Genomic DNA, 21,430 nt, shown 5'->3' on the forward strand with positions numbered 1-21,430 from the left:
CTTTTCCAGGCGATTCCTCAAATGTTGTGTGTGTGTGTGTGTGTGTGTGTGTGTGTGGCTTGGCAGTTATTTATTCTTTTTTCCTTTTCTTCTTTCTCCTGCTCTTTTGAATAGCTTTTAGCGTTTCTTCTATATATAGGACGGTATATCTCCGCTGCCACGCCAGCGTTTGAGCAGCACAGAGGAAAATGTCATTTGCAGGACACCAAAGGAAACAGCGTTGCATGGTGGGTAGCCAAAGGACAGAAGTGTTCTCTCCCCGGTCGCTGTTTGTTCGTCTGTTTGGTGGAACGCCGTTGTCGACGTGAAGTGCAGGGAGGAAAGGCACCCTCGGTGTGTTAACCTCCTTTCACATCCCGTCACAAAGCGATGCTCGTAGCATTGTCAACCCATTATTCCCCCACTCCACTAGTGAATGTTAAAAAAAGAAAGAGGGAGAGACCGAGATAACGGGATGACTAGAGAGCGAGAGAGAGAGAGACGGAGGGGGGAAATTAATTATGTTGATAGAAAACAGCAGTACGACGGTGATGAATGTGTCACGGTGTGGCTGTTGTTTAATTTATTTGTGTCGAGCTGATGAGATGACACGCTTAAGGCGACGCTCGCTTCACGTTTAAGCGCCCCTAATCATACCGCTTCTCTCCTGTTTCTCCCCTTTTGTTTCCCTAATTATTCATGTGCTTTATTGACGTTAAATACATCTGAGCCCATTGGCCGTGAAGAGATTCCCCAATATCACATGAAGACTCCTCTTCACCAACGACAATCACACACACGCACACACCCTGGTGATGTTCGGGATGATGGTGTTGGTTTGAAGTCACCTTAGCCCAATGTTGTTATGTAACAGTGTCCTCTCTTCATTACCCATAAACCTTTGCACCTCTACGTCCTGTCCCCCCCCTCCCCCTCTGAATCACTGCTCTGCTGTCCTCCCATTTGGGAAGAGAAATAAAAAACGTTTTTTTCATGTTTTCTCCCTGTCCCCAATACTTTACCCTGACTCTTCAGACATTTGCTGGAGGAAAACCCTGTGTGTTTGTGTGTGTGTGTGTGTGTGTGTGTGTGTGTGTGTGTGTGTGTGTGTGTGTGTGTGTGTGTGTGTGTGTGTGTGTGTGTGTGTGTGTGTGTGTGTGTGTGTGTGTGTGTGTGTGTGTGAGGGGGGGTCTGTGTGTGTGTGTGTGTGTGCGTGACAAGCCTGGTGCATTTCTGAGGATGAGTGTATCTGACAGGATCTGCTGAAGAAGGAACTGTTGTCCTCAGACCGAGAATTACTCTGCTCACGGTGTTTGCCTCTGAGTGTGTGTGTGTTTGCCTCTGTGTGTGTGTTTGCCTCTGTGTGTGTGTGTGTGTGTGTGTGTGTGTGTGTGTGTGTGTGTGTGTGTGTGTGTGTGTGTGTGTGTGTGTGTGTGTGTGTGTGTGTGTGTGTTTGGTTGTGCTTCAGAGACAGGGAGTGTGGTTGGTGTGTCGGCCTGTGTTAGTGTTTTTGTGTTTGTGCACTGCTCAATCCCCCCCCCCAACAAACACACACAGACACGCACACAGACACACACACAGACACAGACACACACGCACACACAAAAGACAACTAAAGACAGCAACATATTACTATTTTTTTTATGTTCTCTCTCATTTGAGCTTTCCTACACCTAGACACATGGGGGGCCAGCTTTGTGGGCATGATGAACATGTGTACTTTGGTGTAGTGCTTTCATGTAAGCAGCATGTTAATAGCCCCCATTACAGAAAGGGGAATAACCAACCAGGGGTCAAACAGGGTTCATACAAGTCACTCTGGAACTGGGGACTCGGACTAGCAAGCCACCAGTGGGATTGTCCCAGTCTCTGCAATGTTTGATCGAGTGTGAGTGTGATCGACTGTGTATTGAGGAGTTTACCGACAATGCTTCCATTGAATTGTTCTCTGTGTACCCAGTTATTCTTTACTACACTGCAGCACTATGCAATACAGATGCTGTTAGAAAAAAAAAGAGTGCGCTCTTCGGAGCAGGGAAGTGAAGGTCTGGCACTGATAAGTACATTTCCTCCAACAATGTCTTACCTAAAGGAAAGAAAGCAGCACAACCACACACCTATCGCTTCGTATGATTATTTAATGCCGTTATTATTATTTTCGGTGCGCATAAAGATGGACTACAGATATGGAGTCTGCATTGGAGAGCAGGGAAACTGGACAAGGAAGGAGGGGGGGGGGGGGGGGGAGAGGGAGAAATGGGGCCAGCATCAAGCTCGGAGGCATGTGCCTGTCATTGGCAGAGAGAGGGAGGGAGGGAGGGAGGGAGGGAGGGAGGGAGGGAGGGAGGGAGGGAGGGGGAGAGAGAGATGGAGAGGGAGAGTGAGAGAGAGAGAGAGAGAGAGAGAGAGAGAGAGAGAGAGAGAGAGAGAGAGAGAGAGAGAGAGAGAGAGAGAGAGAGAGAGAGAGAGTGAGAGAGAGAGAGAGAGAGAGAGAGAGAGAGAGAGAGAGAGAGAGAGAGAGAGAGAGAGAGAGAGAGAGAGAGAGAAGCTTGAAATAGGAGAGAGAGAGAGATTTCGCTCCTTTTTCAACCTTGTGTTTTCTTACTTAAACAAAAACTGTGTTTCCTGAAGTCATCAATTACGATATCATTAACAACCCCCCGCAAATGTTTCCCCCCCCTGCTCTTTTCAAATCGGATTTAATTAACATGCCTGCTGAATATTCATATAGCACCACATCAAGCTATTCTGAGCGAATGTAGTTGTGTTTTCCCCAGATTGGCGGAATCAATCTGATTGAAAATTCATCGGGGGCAAGCGATGAATTTGGTTGAATTTCACAAAGGATTTTGAAAGGATTTAAAAATTTTGTTTGCATTTGTTTTCTGCAGCATTGACCTTTCCCTGTGGATCCTTAAATGGTGAATAAATGCCTATCCATGATGTTATGTCATGTTAATGCCTCTGATATGCCACTATATATATATATATATATATATATATATATATATATATATATATATATATATATATATATCATTCAACCAGATCCAATATATAGAAGCCAACTGTTCATAACATGTTATGGTATTATGTAACAATCAATATTGAGGATTCTTATGAACCAGACATAGAACAACAAGCTAGCTCTGTCTCTTCCTCTCTCTCTTCCTTTCTCTCTTCCTCTCTCTATCTCTCTGTCTGTGTCTCTCTGTCTGTGTCTCTCTGTCTGTCTCTCTGTTTCTCTCTCTCTCTCTCTCTCTCTCTCTCTCTCTCTCTCTCTCTCTCTCTCTCTCTCTCTCTCTCTCTCTCACAGACAGACAGACAGACAGACAGACAGACAGACAGACAGACAGACAGACAGACAGACAGACAGACAGACAGACAGACAGACAGACAGACAGACAGACAGACAGACAGACAGACAGATAAATATTGATACATATATCTCTGTCCCTCTCATGTATTGCATTATGATCGTTATGATATGTTTCAGTCTCTGTACCTCCTTCCTCTATCTTTTTGTGGATCTCCTCTGGGCACCCCCTGGTTAGCTCATGTTTTATAGATGCTAAGTGGTAACGGCTTTACAAGGAGTTTAGTTCACTCATCCCTTGATGCCCAATGCTTTTCATTTAAACCGTTTTGTCCTTGGTAGCCTACCCCTCCCAGAATCCCGGCCCTAATTTTGTATGTATGTTTGATGTCGTGATTGTATTTCTTTCGATTTTCTTCTTTTCGTGCTTTCATTTATTTCTAAAAATATATATAATTCGTATTTTGTTCTTTCGTCTTTCTTTCATTCATCCTTTTTTTTAGCACCAAGTGTTGTCAATGCCGGTAGTGTGCGTCATCACGCTGACTCATAATGGCGGCTGCCGACATATTTAAAATCTGTCATCATAGACGATGAGGGCATCGCCGTGGCCATGAACCAGGAAGTGGGAGGAGCCGAGCGAAGCCATAGCTTAAGTGTCCAACGGCTGCAGGCTGCACTTTGCTTAATTGCACAGCCAGCTGATCAAGCTGCTGTTTCTGATCGACAATTCCCTTTGTCCTTGGAGATCCTCTTAAATGTGTAGTTTCTGCCTTCTCCCAAATGTGTGTGTTTTTTTTATCTATACGTAGAAGTGTGTGTCTGTGTGTGTGTGTGTGTGTGTGTGTGCGCGTGTGTGTGTGTGTGTGTGTGTGTGTGTGTGTGTGTGTCTGTGTGTGTGTGTGTGTGTGTGTGTGTGTGTGTGTGTGTGTGTGTGTGTGTGTGTGTGTGTGTGTGTGTGTGTGTGTGTGTGTGTGTGTGTGAGAGAGAGAGTGTGTGTGTGGGTGTATAATGCACCATAATGATAGGAATCCACCTAAGCTGCCTGATTGTATAGCATTTATAGCACATCAAGCTAACTGGCCAATATGGTGTCATTCGCCGCACAGGCTTTGTTTAGCTTGTCAGGTGCAGGGGCGTGTGTGGGAAGGAGTCAACACAGAATTGATGATCCAGGATCAGGCATTAAGCCGATACATTATATGCAATTACACATTACACAACGATTACGTACACAGATTTCCTCGCTGCGCTCACATACTCCCTTAACAATCACTAATAGTGTGTGTATGTCTATCACACACACAAATAGTGTGTGATAGACATCACACACACACACACACACACACACACACACACACACACCCTTCTCATTCTCACACACACATACACACCTCATTCAACCTTCTTAGACAAAAAATGTGTGTGTGTGTGTGTGTGTGTGTGTGTGTATGTGTGTGTGTGTGTGTGTGTGTGTGTGTGTGTGTGTGTGTGTGTGTGTGTGTGTGTGTGTGTGTGTGTGTGTGTTTGAGAAAAGGCTGTGTGTGTGATGGGCAGTAGGGTCTAGCTGATGAGCCGGGCTGCCAAGCATCACCTCCCCCATCCCTCTTCTCTCCCCAGTGGCAAGGTGGGAGATGAAGTCAAGTATACACAGCAGATTGCCGCATGCAAGCATGCATGTGTATGTGTGTTTCTGTGTGTGTGTGTGCGTTTGTGTGTGTGTGTGTGTGTGTGTGTGTGTGTGTGTGTTGCAGGCAGTGAATGTGAGGGGTGGTCTAGCAGTGGTACTCATGCGTGGTACGGACATATAGCGCACTGACACCCTGGGGGTCTCTCCCGCTCTCTATTCTTCCCGTCGTTCTTATCTCATCCCACGAGAAACAGATCATGCGCAGCGCTGCTGCACGGCACGCAGAATGCTCACGGCACAGGCGCCACAGTCACTGTATCCGGGGCGCACGCAAACACACACACCCAGTCGTTGACTGGCACACATGCGGCAAACACATGCACGCACGCTGCGGCAGGCTGCGGTCTGGCAGAGTCACAGGGCGAGAACGCACAACCATTTGTAAACCGTCTACTCTGTTCCACATGTACCTATGTCCTGATCCACAATAGAGGTACAGTATTGACTTATATTGAGTGACCACCTCTTATACACACACACACACACACACACACACACACACACACATGTGCACACACACGCACATACTCGCTATTGCACGCATTCCGCGCACCCACATGCGTGTGCCCCTGACAACTTTAATCTCTCCCGGATGTGACCTCACTGCAGAAACACACAATGGCGGAGGCGGTGGGGGCAGGGCGGGGTCAATCCGCATGTTGACCACGACTGTGGGGCGGCGGAACGACCACGCAACCCTGGGGCGCCAGTTGGTGCCTCCGCCACAGCCCATAATGCACACCTGACCGCAGGGCTCTGTCCCCCATTCTTTTAAGCAGCTTTGTGTGTGTTGTTCCTGTTGTCATTGACTTTCTTACCTCCATTGAGTAACTCGGCTCGGTAATACACAATCAATTTCGGCCTTTTTTTGGGTGTTTGTGTGAAAGTGAAAGTAATGTACTCCAATGTTAACCAGGCTCAGTGTGTGTGGTACGGTGTCCATGACGACCACTTGTACAACAGCTTTACACGAGATAAGTGGCTGTCGTCGTTTAACAGCCGTTTATAGAGCAACCAATAAACACGTATTTTTATTGGCTGTCCCTTTTTATGTTTTTGATGAGGTTTTTCCTCTGCTTCAAAATGAGCGCTTCAATGTTGTAGGCCTGCACACTGTGGCGGGATCAATACAATTGACAGCACTGAGTGGACTAGTCAGCGCCATGAAAATGGGGTGTTCCTACAAGAGCGCGCGCGCGCGTGTGTGTGTGTGTGTGTGTCTATGTTTGTCTGTGTGTGCGTCAGTGGGAGGGGACGTGTGTTGCAACACCTGCGGGCGAGAAGAGAAAGTGTGTCACTATGTACCGCCCACATTTACGTCTGACAGACGCCCCAGCCCAATCACCCCTCCCCCTCCTCCCCAGCCAGCCTGCCATCACCACCACCACCACTACCACCACTACCACCACCACTATCACCACCACCACCACTACCACCACTACCACCACCACTATCACCACCACCACCACCACAATCACCACCACCACAATCACCACCACCACCACCACCACCACCACCACTATCAACACCACCACTACCACCACCACCACCACCACTATCACCACCACCACCACCACAATCACCACCACCACAATCACCACCACCACCACCACTATCAACACCACCAACACCACCACCACCACTACCACTATCACCACCAGCACAATGGTTGTGCAGCACTCTCCTACGTCCTCATCCACGGATGAGGTGCCCTTGAGCAAGGCACCTGAAAACCCACCAGGAGTGCCGTTGGGCCCCCGTGTGTGTGCACCTCTGACAAGGTCACTCCTCTGTGTGAGTGTGTGTGTTCACTGGCTCCCGGATGGTTCAAAAGCAGAGAAAGAAATGCCCCCAAAAAGGGACAATAAAGGACAACTTAACTGCTACCAACACCACCATCACACCCATCATCGCCACCACCACCTCGTTCACGACTCTTGTGCAGAAAGGACAGATAATGAAGGGACTCCAGCACTTGGGGAGAGAGAGGAGTGGGGGGTAACCTTTACTTTACTGCCCTGATCGTGGCACCATAGCACCGTAAAGAAATATTGTTAAATGAGTGTGCTTTTTCAGGGGTTGTGTGTGGATGTTTTGGACACAAGTGGCCGGTTGTAATTTAAATCACTGCTGGTTATGTAAAAAAAAACATGGATTTAACCCATCCATTTTTGGCGGGGGTTGTGCGTGCCTGCGTGTGTGTTTCAACGTGTGTGTGTGTGTGTGTGTGTGTGTGTGTGTGTGTGTGTGTGTGTGTGTGTATATATAATGTCATGCACTCTGACCTGTTTGTGCAGTGGTGTGTGAGGCCAGCGGATGCTGTTTCAGGGTCAGTAGCGCGGCTGTGTGCACGCGGGCCAGAGAATGTACAGTCCAAACGGCCAGCGCTGAGTGCTCCTGTCTGTCGCTGAAAGTCCTCCCCCCCACTCCACCATCTACCCCCCCAGCCCCCTCAACATCTCCCCCCCAGCCCCCTCCCCATCTCCCCCCGAGGCCCCCCACCGTCTCCCCCCAGCCCCCTCACCGCCATCCACTCTCTTGTCATCGTACCGCCATCATTCCCCTGCCAGCGGGTCGCGGCGGGCTGAACCCCGTCCGTTTGATTCGCTGTTTGACGCTGATGGATTGAAGCCGGCGTCGTCTCGGTTCTGACCCCTCCGTTGTGCACAAATGTGTTTTTGTGTGGCGGGGTGACGCGTCTCTCGGGCTTGTACGCAAAACAACCGCGCCTGTCATGAAGCGGCCCTGAGGTAAATGTTAAACCTTACGTTCAAGGTCCAACATCATTTTGGGGGGTTTTACCTTTAACTCCTCACAAAGAAATTAGATTTTTTGATTGAATAAATGCTACATTTAATACTAATCTATCAGCCATGGGCTGCCAGCAGGTGTTACTTTTGAACTTTGCTTCCATATAAACGGTCAAGCGCTTTTGGTGAAAAGCACATTTTTCTTTAAGGTGATAAAAACCCTTTTGTTGAACAGCTTATTTGAGGTGATGCACATAGCCATTGTAATGCAAATAGCCAGTGTAGATTTACTGCTTCAGCCAGCATGGTCACGCGAGGGGTTTCCATAACTTTTTGGGGCCAAGTCAGTCCATGGCCCCTCATGAAAGCTCCTCCCAACCAGTGGAATGCCAGCTAGAAGGATGCTTTATACATCCTATTGGCCAGGGTCACCATCTGGGGGTCCACCAACACTATGGGGTCTGCAAAGGCATTGCTGTGGCCTGCCAAAATTATTTCACTGTGAAAATATTGTGAACATTCCTGGTTTAATCCAGACATTTTTGTGTCAGTGCTCTCTTTGGCCTAATACGGTTTCTGCTTTCATACAGTTACATATTACACTTACACTTATACTTTGTTATTTACTGTTACTTTCCTAGACATACTGTATCTCATTTCAAATTCGCTCTCTTTCTCTGTCCACCAAAGGGTCCTTGGGCTGTAGAAGGTGACGGACAATCTATTTGCGACTCCGCCAGCGTATTGTAGTACATGTGTGTTGACCTGTAAATGTGAATTGCTTGGCCACGGGGTGCTGCAGTGTGTAGCATACAGTGTGTCGGGTCTGTATTAAGGCCTGGGGTATGGTGGTCTGATTCCTATTCTGGAAGGTCAGCCTCAGCAGCCCAGTGTAAAATCATCTGTTAACTGTCCTGGGCTTAGAATGAATTTTACAAGCTTGTTTTGTTTCTGTCTCTATCCTATTTCGGCCGTGTAGTGTCCAGACAACCTTGGGATCACTATCAGAAATGTGTTTTTTTTAAGAGCGGTTTATTCTCCGTAGAGGAGGATAACAACGGAAGGATTTACAACAAGGTTAACGGGTGTAGACGCTAAACAGCTCGTTTCAGAAATTACTATTGGCTTTGATTTGAAGTCAATTCAAACTATCAAAATGAAATTGCAGCATAGACATCCCGCCAGGCTTAAGCCCATCTGCAGATTTAGTGCCTGATTTCCAATTTCAAATGGAGTGTATTATTATAATGGATTATAATTGATTTTCAGATCACAAATCAATCAGCAGGTTAAGTTTGATACATCAATTCATTTTTACAACCGCGCTGTCAAGGGAGCGCATGGACACCACGGAAACACACAGGATCAATTATTTGCCAATTGTGCGTGTGCGTGTGTGCGATCTCGTGCGTGTGCATGTGTGCATTTTGTCACCAAAGCAATCTTCCTCGCCGACCCAGAGTAGATGAAAGCGGCGGTTGCTTTAAAGGTTATTGCGTTGAGACTCTAAAGCTTAGGCGCTAACGCGATGCCATACGTTGGGCCCGATGTAAGCCTAATGGGATGATTCATGGTAATATCCCTGTTGTTGATTTCATTAAGGCAACATCAATGAATTACCCTCGCTCATAAGGTCAGTGAGGAAAGTTAACTTTGACAGCCACCACCATGGGATCTTTTGTAGACGATGCTCTGAGGATAAAGGGTGTTATTACTCTACCGTACTGTGGTGGTGTGTCTGTAAACATGCTCACACACGCACTTTTTCGGAGTTTGATGACAATTAGGTGAGGATTGCATTATAATAAGTCATCGGACGAAGCATGGGTTTTAAGAGGGCTTATAAATCAAACACGTGATGTAATTTCTACTGGACTAACTCAAAGCATCCATTCCAGAAACCGCTCATCAATCTTCCCAAACACAGCGGCAAATCCACCCTGCTCTTGATTGCCCTTTTTTTCCCGCTTCTTTGTCCGTTTACTGCAACACAAACGTTCTTTATAAGGTCGAATAAATGATTATTGGGCTATTGTGTTACAGGGAGTTCAAATCAAGGGTTCCTGCTACACTGTTTTCCAAGCTTGCATGCTCTTGTGTGTGTGTGTGTGTGTGTGTGTGTGTGTGTGTGTGTGTGTGTGTGTGTGTGTGTGTGTGTGTGTGTGTCTGTGTGTGTGTGTGTGTGTGTGTGTGTGTGTGTGTGTGTGTGTGTGTGTGTGTGTATATGTGTGTGCCCGTGATCGCACCTCACATCGTTTCACATCCATTCCAAGCACAGCTTTAATAAACTACCTGTCTGTAGCGGTTTTAATCTTTTCGCTACAAGCAGTGTTTGGCTGCTTTTCATTTAGAGTCTGTACAGCCAGCGTTCTGTTGTTAAGGGGAACAATATTGACCGCTGCTCACCTGCTCCCCGCATGTGACTTTCCTTGGTATCAATATGGAATCTAGAACCAATTGTTGTTTCTGTGTCCGTGCACGTTTGTGCACGTGGGTGCACAGGTTGCGCTAGAATTAACCGTGACACCCTTCACTGTGATTGACAGAATCGTATTTCCTGTTATCGTTTATTTTTATGTTAAACACTATTGCTTATATTCTGCCTAAGCCTGCCCTATAGCCAATGCTGCAGTGCACCTGAAACGTTAAATGTCAGGATGGATAAAGAAACAATGGTTATCGGTATGGACCCACCTTTTTCTTTCGTGAAAATAGACACAATTGTCTCCACAGTTTGTGTGAATGTCCATGTGAATGTCCAACAACCCCCCCCCCCTGCTTCATACAACCCTGCTTCCTGCCTCCAACCTTCCTTTATAGAGAGGGGAGTAATGCATAATGCCAGTGAACGTCACTGATGTGATGAAGCAATATCTTCAACAAGCTACACGCTACACACAACATGTAGCTAAAACGATATCTGAAACAAAAGTGATTAACAGATTCAGCTAAACCTTGCTGTTTACTCAAGGGCCCTATACACGACAGATACTTGTGGGCTGAACGATGAACGAAAGAGGCCATCAATGCTTGGATATCAGTAGCCGAGGGGACAACCCACTGGCCGGGCCGGTCCCACGAGGCATCATCATTTGGTTGTGCGAACAGTTCTGGAGTAGAGAGTCTGAACGCTCACGCCGTACCCTGGGAGAAGCACACACGCATGCACATTTACTGCTAGAACACACACATACACACACACACACACACCAAACACACAGAGGCACACACAAACACACATATACACACTTAATTACTGCATACACACACACACACACACACACACACACACACACACACACACACACACACACACACACACACACACATACAAATTTACCTCATGCACCTACAATCCCAAACACACTCTCCACACACACATGGAGACACGCATTATTAAAAACATTTTGCTAAATTGGTCCTCGCTGTGATGGGAGCAGGTGTGGCCAGATGTGCATCATTAGGCTGATGATGCATTAGGCCACACGCACACACACACACACACACACACACACACACACACACACACACACACACATGCATGCACACACACAAAAGCCCACACACACTCACACTGGGCCATAACCTGCCCATGCCGTTACCTCATGCCGGGGGGAAGGCCGGGCAGAGAGGGCAGCACTGCTGTGCTTGCAATCTCAGGGTAATTATTTCACAGTCACCATTGGAGGCGTTCAGGCCTTTAATAACAGATAATGACGTTATCTCATTAACACTTTGCGCAGGTGAGACCTGTCCCCGGAAAAAACAACCAAGCTTGCAGAGTACATCAACGATGCCAATGGTCACGGTTGGGATAGTTAATAGGGGTTGAGTTAATCAAACTATTTGCCCGGTTTATAGTAGAGTCACTTACTTTGATTTAGCTTCGGGGTATATCTTTGAGAATATGACTAGCATATTTCATTAAATTCAGTTGTGGATGAGATGCATATTGTTTTTATAATCAAAAGTGTATTTATGCAGTGTTTGTTGTTTATGTTGCCTGTTCATTGTATTATATCCTGTGTTCATTGTATTATATTAACTTTGATGTTTCCTTCTGGATTGAGTGGCGCAACTGCACCACCTAATCCAATGAGGCAGTCTGTGTCTGCCTCTGTAGGTTACAGAAGGACTTTACCCATCTCCGTAAACATTATCGACAGACCGTTGGGGGGGGTGAATGTGGGGTTGGGCGGGGGGTGGGGGCCAGGGGGTAGGAGGTCCATTACCCTGGATTTGCTGTCTCGCTTCTGGTCGGGTATCTCCCTGCTGCCGTTGTAGTTGCATGTTTGCCTCTCTCAGGTGTGGCCGTTGGTTGATGCCCCCCGGGTTGTGGAGGACTTTGTGTGTGTGATGTGTAGGTATAAAATGGTATAGTTCACCCACATGGGGTTGGAAGGGCCCGCTGGGTAGCCTCCTGGCTTTGTGTGCAGTGGGTACACACAGCCTTCTCCCCTTCCCTGGGGAGTCAGGTCTGTCTACGGGGCCTTTCTCGCCCACAAGGCTGTGCTCACTGCGTCTGTGAGTCTGGAGTGACTTCTCAACCATTGCAGGTACAACAGCTTCACGGTCTGAAGCCACGTACACCTGCCCACCGGCTCTGATTTATCCACCTTGCTCATTTATATTTTTCTCAGTAGCCTCTCTTAACACGTCCGTTTAATATTGAGTGTGGGAAAAGTAGCTGGCAAAAGCTGTTTGCCCCTTTGCTGTTTCCTTTGTGGTCTGTGTGTGTGTGCGTGTGTGTTTGCATAAGACAGACAGAGTGACTGAGAGAGGGAGAAAAATGGGCAATTATGTTATGGGTCTTGTAGACAGCCAAACTGCAATTTAATGAGGAGAAGCCTGGAGCAGTACACTGTGTGTGTTGGTGTGTGTGTTTGTGTGTGTGCATGTGTGTGTGTGATGCCTACTTTAGAGTTTATCCTATTGTGTGTGTGTGAGTGTGTGTGTGTGTGTGTGTGTGTGTGTGTGTGTGTGTGTGTGTGTGTGTGTGTGTGTGTGTGTGTGTGTGTGTGTGTGTGTGTGTGTGTGTGTGTGTGTGTGTGTGCATTTGATTATGTGTATGCGTCCTTCTTTGCTTCTTATCTAAATCCAGGCATGTGGGTCCTTTCATATGTTTGTGTGTGAGTGTGCGTGTGTGTGTGTGTGTGTTCCAGCTTAAACACAATGTTCCTACTCTGGAGTGAATCATGTTCATGGGCCGACGATGAACAGATTCAGAGAGCGAGGGAGAAGTGACTAGAATGCGGTGCTTATGACGAGTACTGTTGATGTTTCCTGCTCCCAGTTTAGCCAGCGCGGCAGTACAGCAGATTATTTTTAGATGACGAATGGTACGAGGAAACGGGGGATGACAAACGGGTGTCCCTTTTATTGTGGCACCCGTTTGTCGTGTCGCATTTCAGCGGCGCTCATTAAAGGAACCCAGTGTGTATTCCTCACAGAGAAAACATTACCTCATGCACACTACCAGAGCCAGAGAGAGAGAGAGAGAGAGAGAGAGAGAGAGAGAGAGAGAGAGAGAGAGAGAGAGAGAGACTCTCTCCCTCTCTCTGCATCACTTTCTTTTGTCTCACTTTCCTTTCTCTTTCTCTCAAAATCAAAACCATTGCTATGACCCGTCCTACTATTTAAAACATCCAAAGCATCAAACACCACAATAAATAAACACAAAAACCCTTCTTCTTACGTCTCTCTTCCTCCCCTCTTTTGTCTCCCTCTCCCTCCCTCTCCCCAGTCTGCTCGCAGTACTCTCGGGGCGTCTTCGCCATCTTCGGCCTGTACGACAAGCGCTCGGTGCACACGCTGACGTCCTTCTGCGGGGCGCTGCACATCAGCCTCATCACGCCCAGCTTCCCCACCGAGGGCGAGAGCCAGTTCACCCTGCAGCTGCGGCCCTCCATCCGGGGGGCCCTGCTGTCCCTGCTGGACCACTACGACTGGAACAAGTTCGTCTTCCTCTACGACACCGACCGGGGTAAGGGGGCTCACACGGCTGTGGGTGTGGTCGGTGTGGAGGGGGATGGGGTTCAAAATGGCGGTTTGGGATTCCGCTGGAATTAGACGGAAAATTAGGAAAAAATTATCAAATGAAAACAAACTGCGTATTTGTTTGATTTTGTGTGTCCTTCATTCAAATCAAATTATTTACTGTTCAGACTCGGCATGACTTGGTTATTATGTAATTTTTTATACACAGTAGGAGCTGCAGAATATTAATTTAATCATAATCTGTCAATTGCAATGAATAATCGCAATTGCAATATTAGGAGTTTTTGTAATTATGGTGTAGGCCTATTGTCAATGGATGTACAGAGATGCATATGTTCTTAGACATGTCCTGAACTTTCTGCTGTGACAGCTGAATTCATTAATTAATAAAATAAATAAATAATGTTATTCCTGGTATTGATAAAGTAAGACTCTCGGCTATGGCTCTGGATTCAATCCCCCGACACTTTAACCCTTTAACCGCTCCATGCAGAAATTCACCCCACTGCAAGTCCATTTGGTTAACAGTGACTTCTTATTGATTAAATGTTGAAGAATATGTGCATAATATATATATATACACATATTGAGATAAAGGCTGTTAGAAGAGAACAGAGCTATAAAACACACACACACACACACACACACACACACACACACACACACACACACACACACACACACACACACACACACACACACACACACACACACACACACACACACACACACACACACACACACTCCGAAGCAGGTATATGTACATCCATTCCTGGTGGTATATCCCTGTTCTCACTTCACTTCCACCCGCTGTGTTGAAACAGCCTACAGGGGGTGTATGTGTGTGGGGGGTGTCGATCAGGACATGACTGACTGGCGGAACAGACTCCCTGCTGGCTAGAAGGCTGTTTGCGTGGTGCTGCCCCCCCCCCCCCCCCCCCCCCCCTCTCCTCTCATCCTCGTCCTGTTCGAGAAGATGTCCCCAAAATGGTGTGTGCGCGTCAGGGGCTGTCACCTCCAAACGCCGGGTGGCTGTAGCGGTTGACAGTTGCACTGTGAGTACAACAGGGACAGCCGGGTCACTGCTCAACAGTGTTCAAACTTTGGTGAAACTACCGGCCCTAAGTGTGTCCATTCCACAGCGAGACTTTTTTAGAGTTGATCATTTTCAATAATAATCATCATAATATGAATTCATATTTTTTTATTGGTCACGTGCCACAACTGTGTAGTGGACGTCTGTGGTTAGATAAGGCAACACTTTCCCAAACGTAATCCCTCGGTCGTGGGGAAAACAAAGAAAGATCTTAATGTTGCAGAGGGTTAAGAGGCGAAGTGCATTTTATTGATTATAGATTTTCATGTGGTCACCTTCAGTTATCAGGAGTGCTCCTGCTGAAAAAAGGTATAATCGGGATACACGAGAAAAATACAATATGTCTTGTTATTCTGCAAGCTTGTAATCTTTCAGTGAGGACCATGGTATCACCTTTTGTGTATCACCTCACTTTATTACTATATCCTTATTTTTCTTGGCCTATTTTCCTTTCTTTGGTTAAGCTGATCAGTGGAAATCAATTTCTGCAACTCTTGCTTTCCATAGACGCAAAATCCTCAACAATAAGCATTTTTCAGGTGTGAGAAATGGCTACGTGCTGCTGGAAAAAGCCAGTGGAAAGTGGAAAATCCAAACTGTATGCTTGCCATGCCCACTATGAGATGATTTTGTTTACTTCATTTTTGTACCAAGGCACTTTCTCGACTGGCCTTGCTGGCAAGTGGCTATCATTCTTAACTGAATCTGAGAAAACATGCTTAGAAAATGTGCCTGAGTGCCTTAATTGCTTGACATTCACATCACCATCGGTGTGTGAACGCATGAATATCAGGCATCGCATGGAGCACACTTTGAGAGGCCTCATTGGCGAAATGAAGGGCAGCCTGAATGAATGCAAAATATTCAGTTGACTCATTAAATGGTCCCTCAACTACTAGTCTTAGAGTGTGTTTGCATGAGGGGCGTTCGATTGCGTTCAATAGCACACTGAATTTCAATGACAACAAACCCCCTCCGGAACGGGTCAAAACAACATAGAATAGCACAGCAATTACTGAATAATATGTCTCTTGTCAACAGAAGGTCTGTTGTGGGTCAGGCATTGTTGCATTCAATCTTAACAGGAAGTGCTGAATGTGTGCAAGATGGAATATGTGAGTAATATCAGACTATTGTGTGAGCTATACTACTGAATCCAATAGTATTCTGCTGCTCTCTAGTATTGTGTGTGCTTTTTTTTCCACACACGCACGTGCACATACACATACATGCACGCACGGCCACATACACACTCACACACACGCACAGACATGCGCACGCATGCACATTCAAGCACGCAGGCGTACACAAACACACACACAGCGAGCCGAGCCTTCATCCAGTATTGACTGAAATGTGAAATAATCCGCCGCATGGCCACCCTCTGTCGATGAGCTCCTGTCTGACTCCCGGCAGCACAGCGTCAGAGAGAGCTGTAGTAGCCTGGTTCTGTTGCATGCTTCTTTAGTGTTTGTGTGAATGGGCATTTGATCAAATGAGCGTGAATCCTTTTGTTTCTTATGTAAATCCATGCATGGGAATGTGGGTCTTTGCAAACATGAGTGTGTGTGCGTGTGTGTTTTGTCATGGATGTGAAAGGGAGGATAGAGGTGCCAGAGGCGAAGGCAGTGTATTCATGACAGGGGGGGGGAGGAAAGGAGAGGGCAGGTGAGAGGAGAGGTGGAGGAAAGCAGGGGAGATGTGGAGGAGAGGAGGGAATGTGTGTGGAGAGGAGGGAAGAGGCAGAGAAGAGGAGAGCTGGATAAATCTTAGGATGTACCGGCAATAACTAATGACTATTAAAACAGAGAACCCAACAGAATGTAGGAGGGTTTCAAACGTGTAAATGTTTGAGTAGTACGTACTCGTCAAGTACGATTACAAAAATATGGCTATTGCAAATCTTTTTATAATTTTTTTCTGACTTCTTCTAAATATAGTTTATCTTATATTGATGTGTATTTGGTTCAGGCTTTTAAGCAGGGTGTTTATTCTCAGGGCTTGAGAATAAAATAGTTTTTTTCGCCCACATAAAGTGGCTGGCCCAAGTGACACCAATGTTTGCAAATTAGATGAATAGTGCAACTATGGTGGTGTATTAAAGAAGCACGTGTCACAATAGAAGTTCAATCTAGTTTGAAATCATTTTTTAAGCTAGAAAGATATTGGATATCCAACAGATATTCACGCTCCAAATTACAGCTCTCTAACTGTGGAAATATACAAGCATTAACCGTTTGAGTCGTGTGGGTGAGTTTTGTGGGTGAGTCGTGTGGGTGAGTCGTGTGGGTGAGTCCTCTGGGTGAGTCTTGGGGGTGAGTCCAAGGGGTGAGTCCGGTGAATGTTGAAAATCACCAATGGATACAACATTAAAATCACAAAGTGTATCCTGTAAGCTGTACAGCAGTAAAAAGCGGGTAAAGAACTGCATAGCCAGTAGAGGTTCGATGTGGACTTAACGCACATAGTCTAGATAATATACTGGTTGAACTGACTTTAGATGCATAAACATTGGTGGAAACACATTGGGAAGTAAAACTAAAATAAGCACCCACACAGTGAATACACTCTAGTTTGTAGTCTCTCTGGAGGAGGCCAAGAGGAAGGGAGGGAGTGTTGTGATTGGGGCAGTGATCTAATGTGACGTAAGGCCACAAAACCCTTCTTCCCCTATGTTGCCCTCACATACACACACACCCTTACACACACCCGACATGTTCCAACTATCATGCACAAGCACTTTGCACAAGCACACACCCTGAGATGCAAAATGAATGCATTGAAAATACAAGCATATACATACGGAAACAAATGAATGAAGGTACATGTGCTTCCCCTGCAGTGCATGTGCAGGATTGACTGCCGAAAATGCAGCCCCACGCACGCACGCACACACGCACGCACAAACACACAAACACACGTGCTAATGTCTTCCTTCAATGTATTGCTTCAAAAAACGCTCGCCATGCAAGTTAGCCCCGGTGGTGCCATCCGTAACCGCGGTGAATGTAACCGGCTGCTTCTCTGCGCATCTCCTCTAACCACCGCCGGCTACACATTTATCTGGTCCGCGATCAACCACACGCAGAAGGGACGGGGGGGGGGACTCCAACACCAGTGCCACTGTTTACAGTCCGCGTCCCCGTGTGCTATCACATCATCTCCATTACACCGTGACTACGTTTTTAATCTCCAGCTCTTGGCTGCACATCGGGGTGCAGGCAGGGTGGGGTTTGTTGTGGTGGGACGGAAAAGGGAGAGGTTACTGCCCCCAGACGATGATAAAACCAACCAAGGAGAAATGTTTTTTATGTGACTGAGAGCTGCTCTCGGTTTCCCGGCTGTGCAGAGAAACGGCACAGAAGAGCACAGAAGTGTGTCGCTGTTCAGGCACATTAAACAGGCCTGTGCTGGGCTACCGCCAGGCTAATAGGTCTGGATCAAATGATAGATGTAATCATTTAATTAAAATGGAGACGCAAGGCATGAGGCCGCTTGAAGGCCCTCGGAGTGGGTCATCATGCGTCATCAGACGGTGTAAACGGGCAGCAGCAGACGCCAAAGCAAAGCGAGGCTGCTCCCAGATCCTGACTGTTGGCCTCGTAGAAGTGAACGGGAACCCCCGGACGAGATGCATGCAGCCCCCCCATGGCACCGTGAGAGGTGGTTAATGAGATGCATTGATAAAGGAAAGGCTGGTGGGGGCAGTAGCTATTGGAAAAACAATAGCTGAGGCTATTAGCTTCTTGGAAAAACCAATAGAGGTTACGCACATACACTCTGCTAAGAGGTTCCCAATAGGAACATTCCAAGGGAAACAGTGGGTTAGGATCTCTCTTGTGGTTCTTGCTGATGGAGCGCTGTTGAGGCAGGAGTCTCTGGCAGCCATCCATACAGCCATCCCTCCACCTTCCTGTCCTCCATCCTTCCTATCATTCATCCTTCCATCCTTCCTATCATTCATCCTTCCATCCTTCCTATCATTCATCCTTCCATCCTTCCTTTCATTCATCCTTCTATCCTTTTTGTCATCCATCCTCTTATTCTTCCATCATTCGAGCCATCCTCAAGAAACATCATGACCACCATTGAAACCATTCACCCATTTACAAAGAAGGCAGTGGTAGTGCAGCTTCAGTGAATGACAGCGGCTGATTCATTGCATTCTGTAATCATTCATTTCACCAAGAGAGAAGCCAGTATTTTTGCATTAATGCGGAAACTAGAAGGTCAATTCAATGGCTGGAGCTATAAATTAACAATGGCCTCCAGTATAATTGCAAACGGCATAAAAAAACTCCCATACTGAAAAGTATTTAAAGGTTGGGTATGGAATTCTCTTTTTAGGCAATTTTTGCAAAATTACTTGAAATCCTTATCGTAACCTACTTACAGCCACTGAGTTAGAAGTACTGACATGAAAATTAAACAAGTCAATCATCTGTGGAACGGGCAGGGCTCGAAAAACTCCAGCCCATGATTTCCAGACCCACCGAGGGGCATTGGACAGTAAGTACGTCAATCAGACGGTCGTACTGCACTCCCCCTCCCCCCGAGCGTGACCCCTTCGTGCACGTACTCAAAGCTCGTGACCCAGAGCAAGCTTCTGTTTGTTGTTATCCTGCGGTAGCTACTGGAGCTAGCTAACTTGCTAATGGCTCGCTCTCGCGCATCTGTGTTCGCTCGTGCATGATTGCGCGTCCATGTACTTGGAATGGGTGGAGTCAGAGTCAGCGTTGAAGGAGAGGGGGTAGGACCATTTGAGTTGTGTCTTTTCAAAATCTGCTGGTGTTCGCAAATCCCATACCCAACCTTTAAGATGGAATGGTACCATATACATATATAAATCCAGCTCAGTAGTTCTGGAGCTCCATATAAAATAGTATTTATGTGAAATCAAGTTTCCGCTCTTGTAATATGGTTGTTCACAAGGTAAATCACCTATGTCTGCAGCTTCAACTTATTCAAGATAGTCAATATCCACAGAATTATATACAAGCCTTGCAATCTCAATGTAAATGACTATATAGAGATACTGAGATACTGAATAACCAATGACGCAGGAAACTATAAAACAGATGTGTACTGATTATACAAACCATTGCTTGTCAAGTCATTTCCTGTGCTGTGTGTGGTGAATCCTCAAAGTAATTATAGAGAACATGTGTTATCGGAAAATTTAGTTGAATCAATTACAGGCAAACACACTGCACATAAAACTGCTGACTCTGCAGAGTAATGTTCACACCATTTGTTCAACTAAGAAAAGAATGGAAAAGCTCTCTGGTTTAGACGAGTTCTTCATATCATCTTGCCTATTCACTAGCTCAGCAGAAACAACCACGGTGGGACAGAAGACCAGTCCAGGCATCTTTAGATCATAATCTCCAACCAACATTGATTCTTTATTGACCAGAGGAGGGAACTTTACATTTATTGAAAATATTTTAATAGGCTCATTTAGGAATCATGCCACTAACAATTAGGATCTAAATTTAAGGAAAATACAGGAGAGTTCACATTTATACTTGTGTTCTGAAGAAAGTACATCGATTCTGTTTCGTTTCCATGTGACCAATGTGACAGTGTGCAGAGAGATTGGAAAATGTACCTTATTTTTACAAATCGAACCAATTGAGAATGCAAATCCCCTATCGACCTTCCATTAGCCACCTTTTTCATTATTTTTTCGCTAGAATTTAGTTTATCTAGCAGACTGCAATCTTCTCCGAACACGGCAGGCCGAAGTACTCTATTATATTATAAAATAGCTAAGTGTGACATTGCCTTTAATGATGTGGATTTTTTATCCCCATTTCAGTTGCATTTCACAGTCTTGTATCCCTTCTGTCTAAATGCTTGGAGAACATGGTTTTCTGCATTTCTTTAAATGGGGACAATTTGTAGACCACAGAATGGAAAGACTAAAGATAAACAGATTTGGGTTAGATATTCAGTGGTGATTAATATTTATTATGTCAGTATGTATGCATTTGCAAGAGTTATTTTAGAGTGGATCTGTCCCTCTTTCGGTTTGAATTAAGGTCAAAATGAGCTCAATAACTGTAGCAGTAGCTAGGTTACAACGTTTACATCATGCATGTGGCACAAACATAATTTATTGATTAGAATAAATAAATAAATAGTAATTCCAAAGACGTCAAATATCACATCGGTTGTGGATGTTATCCTCAAGAACTCGGACACACAGAGATGCAACGACAGGAGAAGGAGCGGAGGTGTTGAGGACATGTGGAATGAAAAACAGTGCCCCTGATGGGCAGGTGAGGGAACACACGGGCCAAAGACACACCCAGAGTTATGAGGGGTGCATACAGAAGAATGATTTTGATTGACTCAGAAGGGAGCCAACCACCACACAGGGGGCACGGGAGCCCACCTTTGCTTGGGGCATGTGGATTAATCTGTGATGGTAATGTGTGTGTGTGTGTGTGTGTGTGTGTGTGTGTGTGTGTGTGTGTGTGTGTGTGTGTGTGTGTGTGTGTGTGTGTGTTTGTGGGCGGGTGGGTTTCTCCTCTAATTGGGAGTGCAGGGAGATGGGTAGCCAGATTGTGATGGCCACCAGGCGGGAGCGTTTAAAA

At 46.1% G+C, this 21,430-nt stretch overlaps 1 protein-coding gene across 3 annotated transcripts in view; it reads left to right on the top strand.

The window, feature by feature from the left end:
- The window catches only part of gria4b (glutamate receptor, ionotropic, AMPA 4b), a 93,701-nt gene that overhangs the window by 24,498 nt on the left and 47,773 nt on the right, over positions 1 to 21,430 (top strand). For all 3 annotated transcript variants that reach the window (XM_030362274.1, XM_030362272.1, XM_030362273.1), the window contains exon 3: positions 13,479 to 13,718. In XM_030362274.1, the coding sequence (XP_030218134.1) occupies positions 13,479 to 13,718 (240 nt within the window). The remainder of the gene's footprint in view (positions 1 to 13,478; positions 13,719 to 21,430) is intronic.

This window comes from Gadus morhua, chromosome 7 (genome assembly GCF_902167405.1).
Source record: "Gadus morhua chromosome 7, gadMor3.0, whole genome shotgun sequence".
Classification (NCBI taxonomy): Eukaryota; Metazoa; Chordata; class Actinopteri; order Gadiformes; family Gadidae; genus Gadus; species Gadus morhua.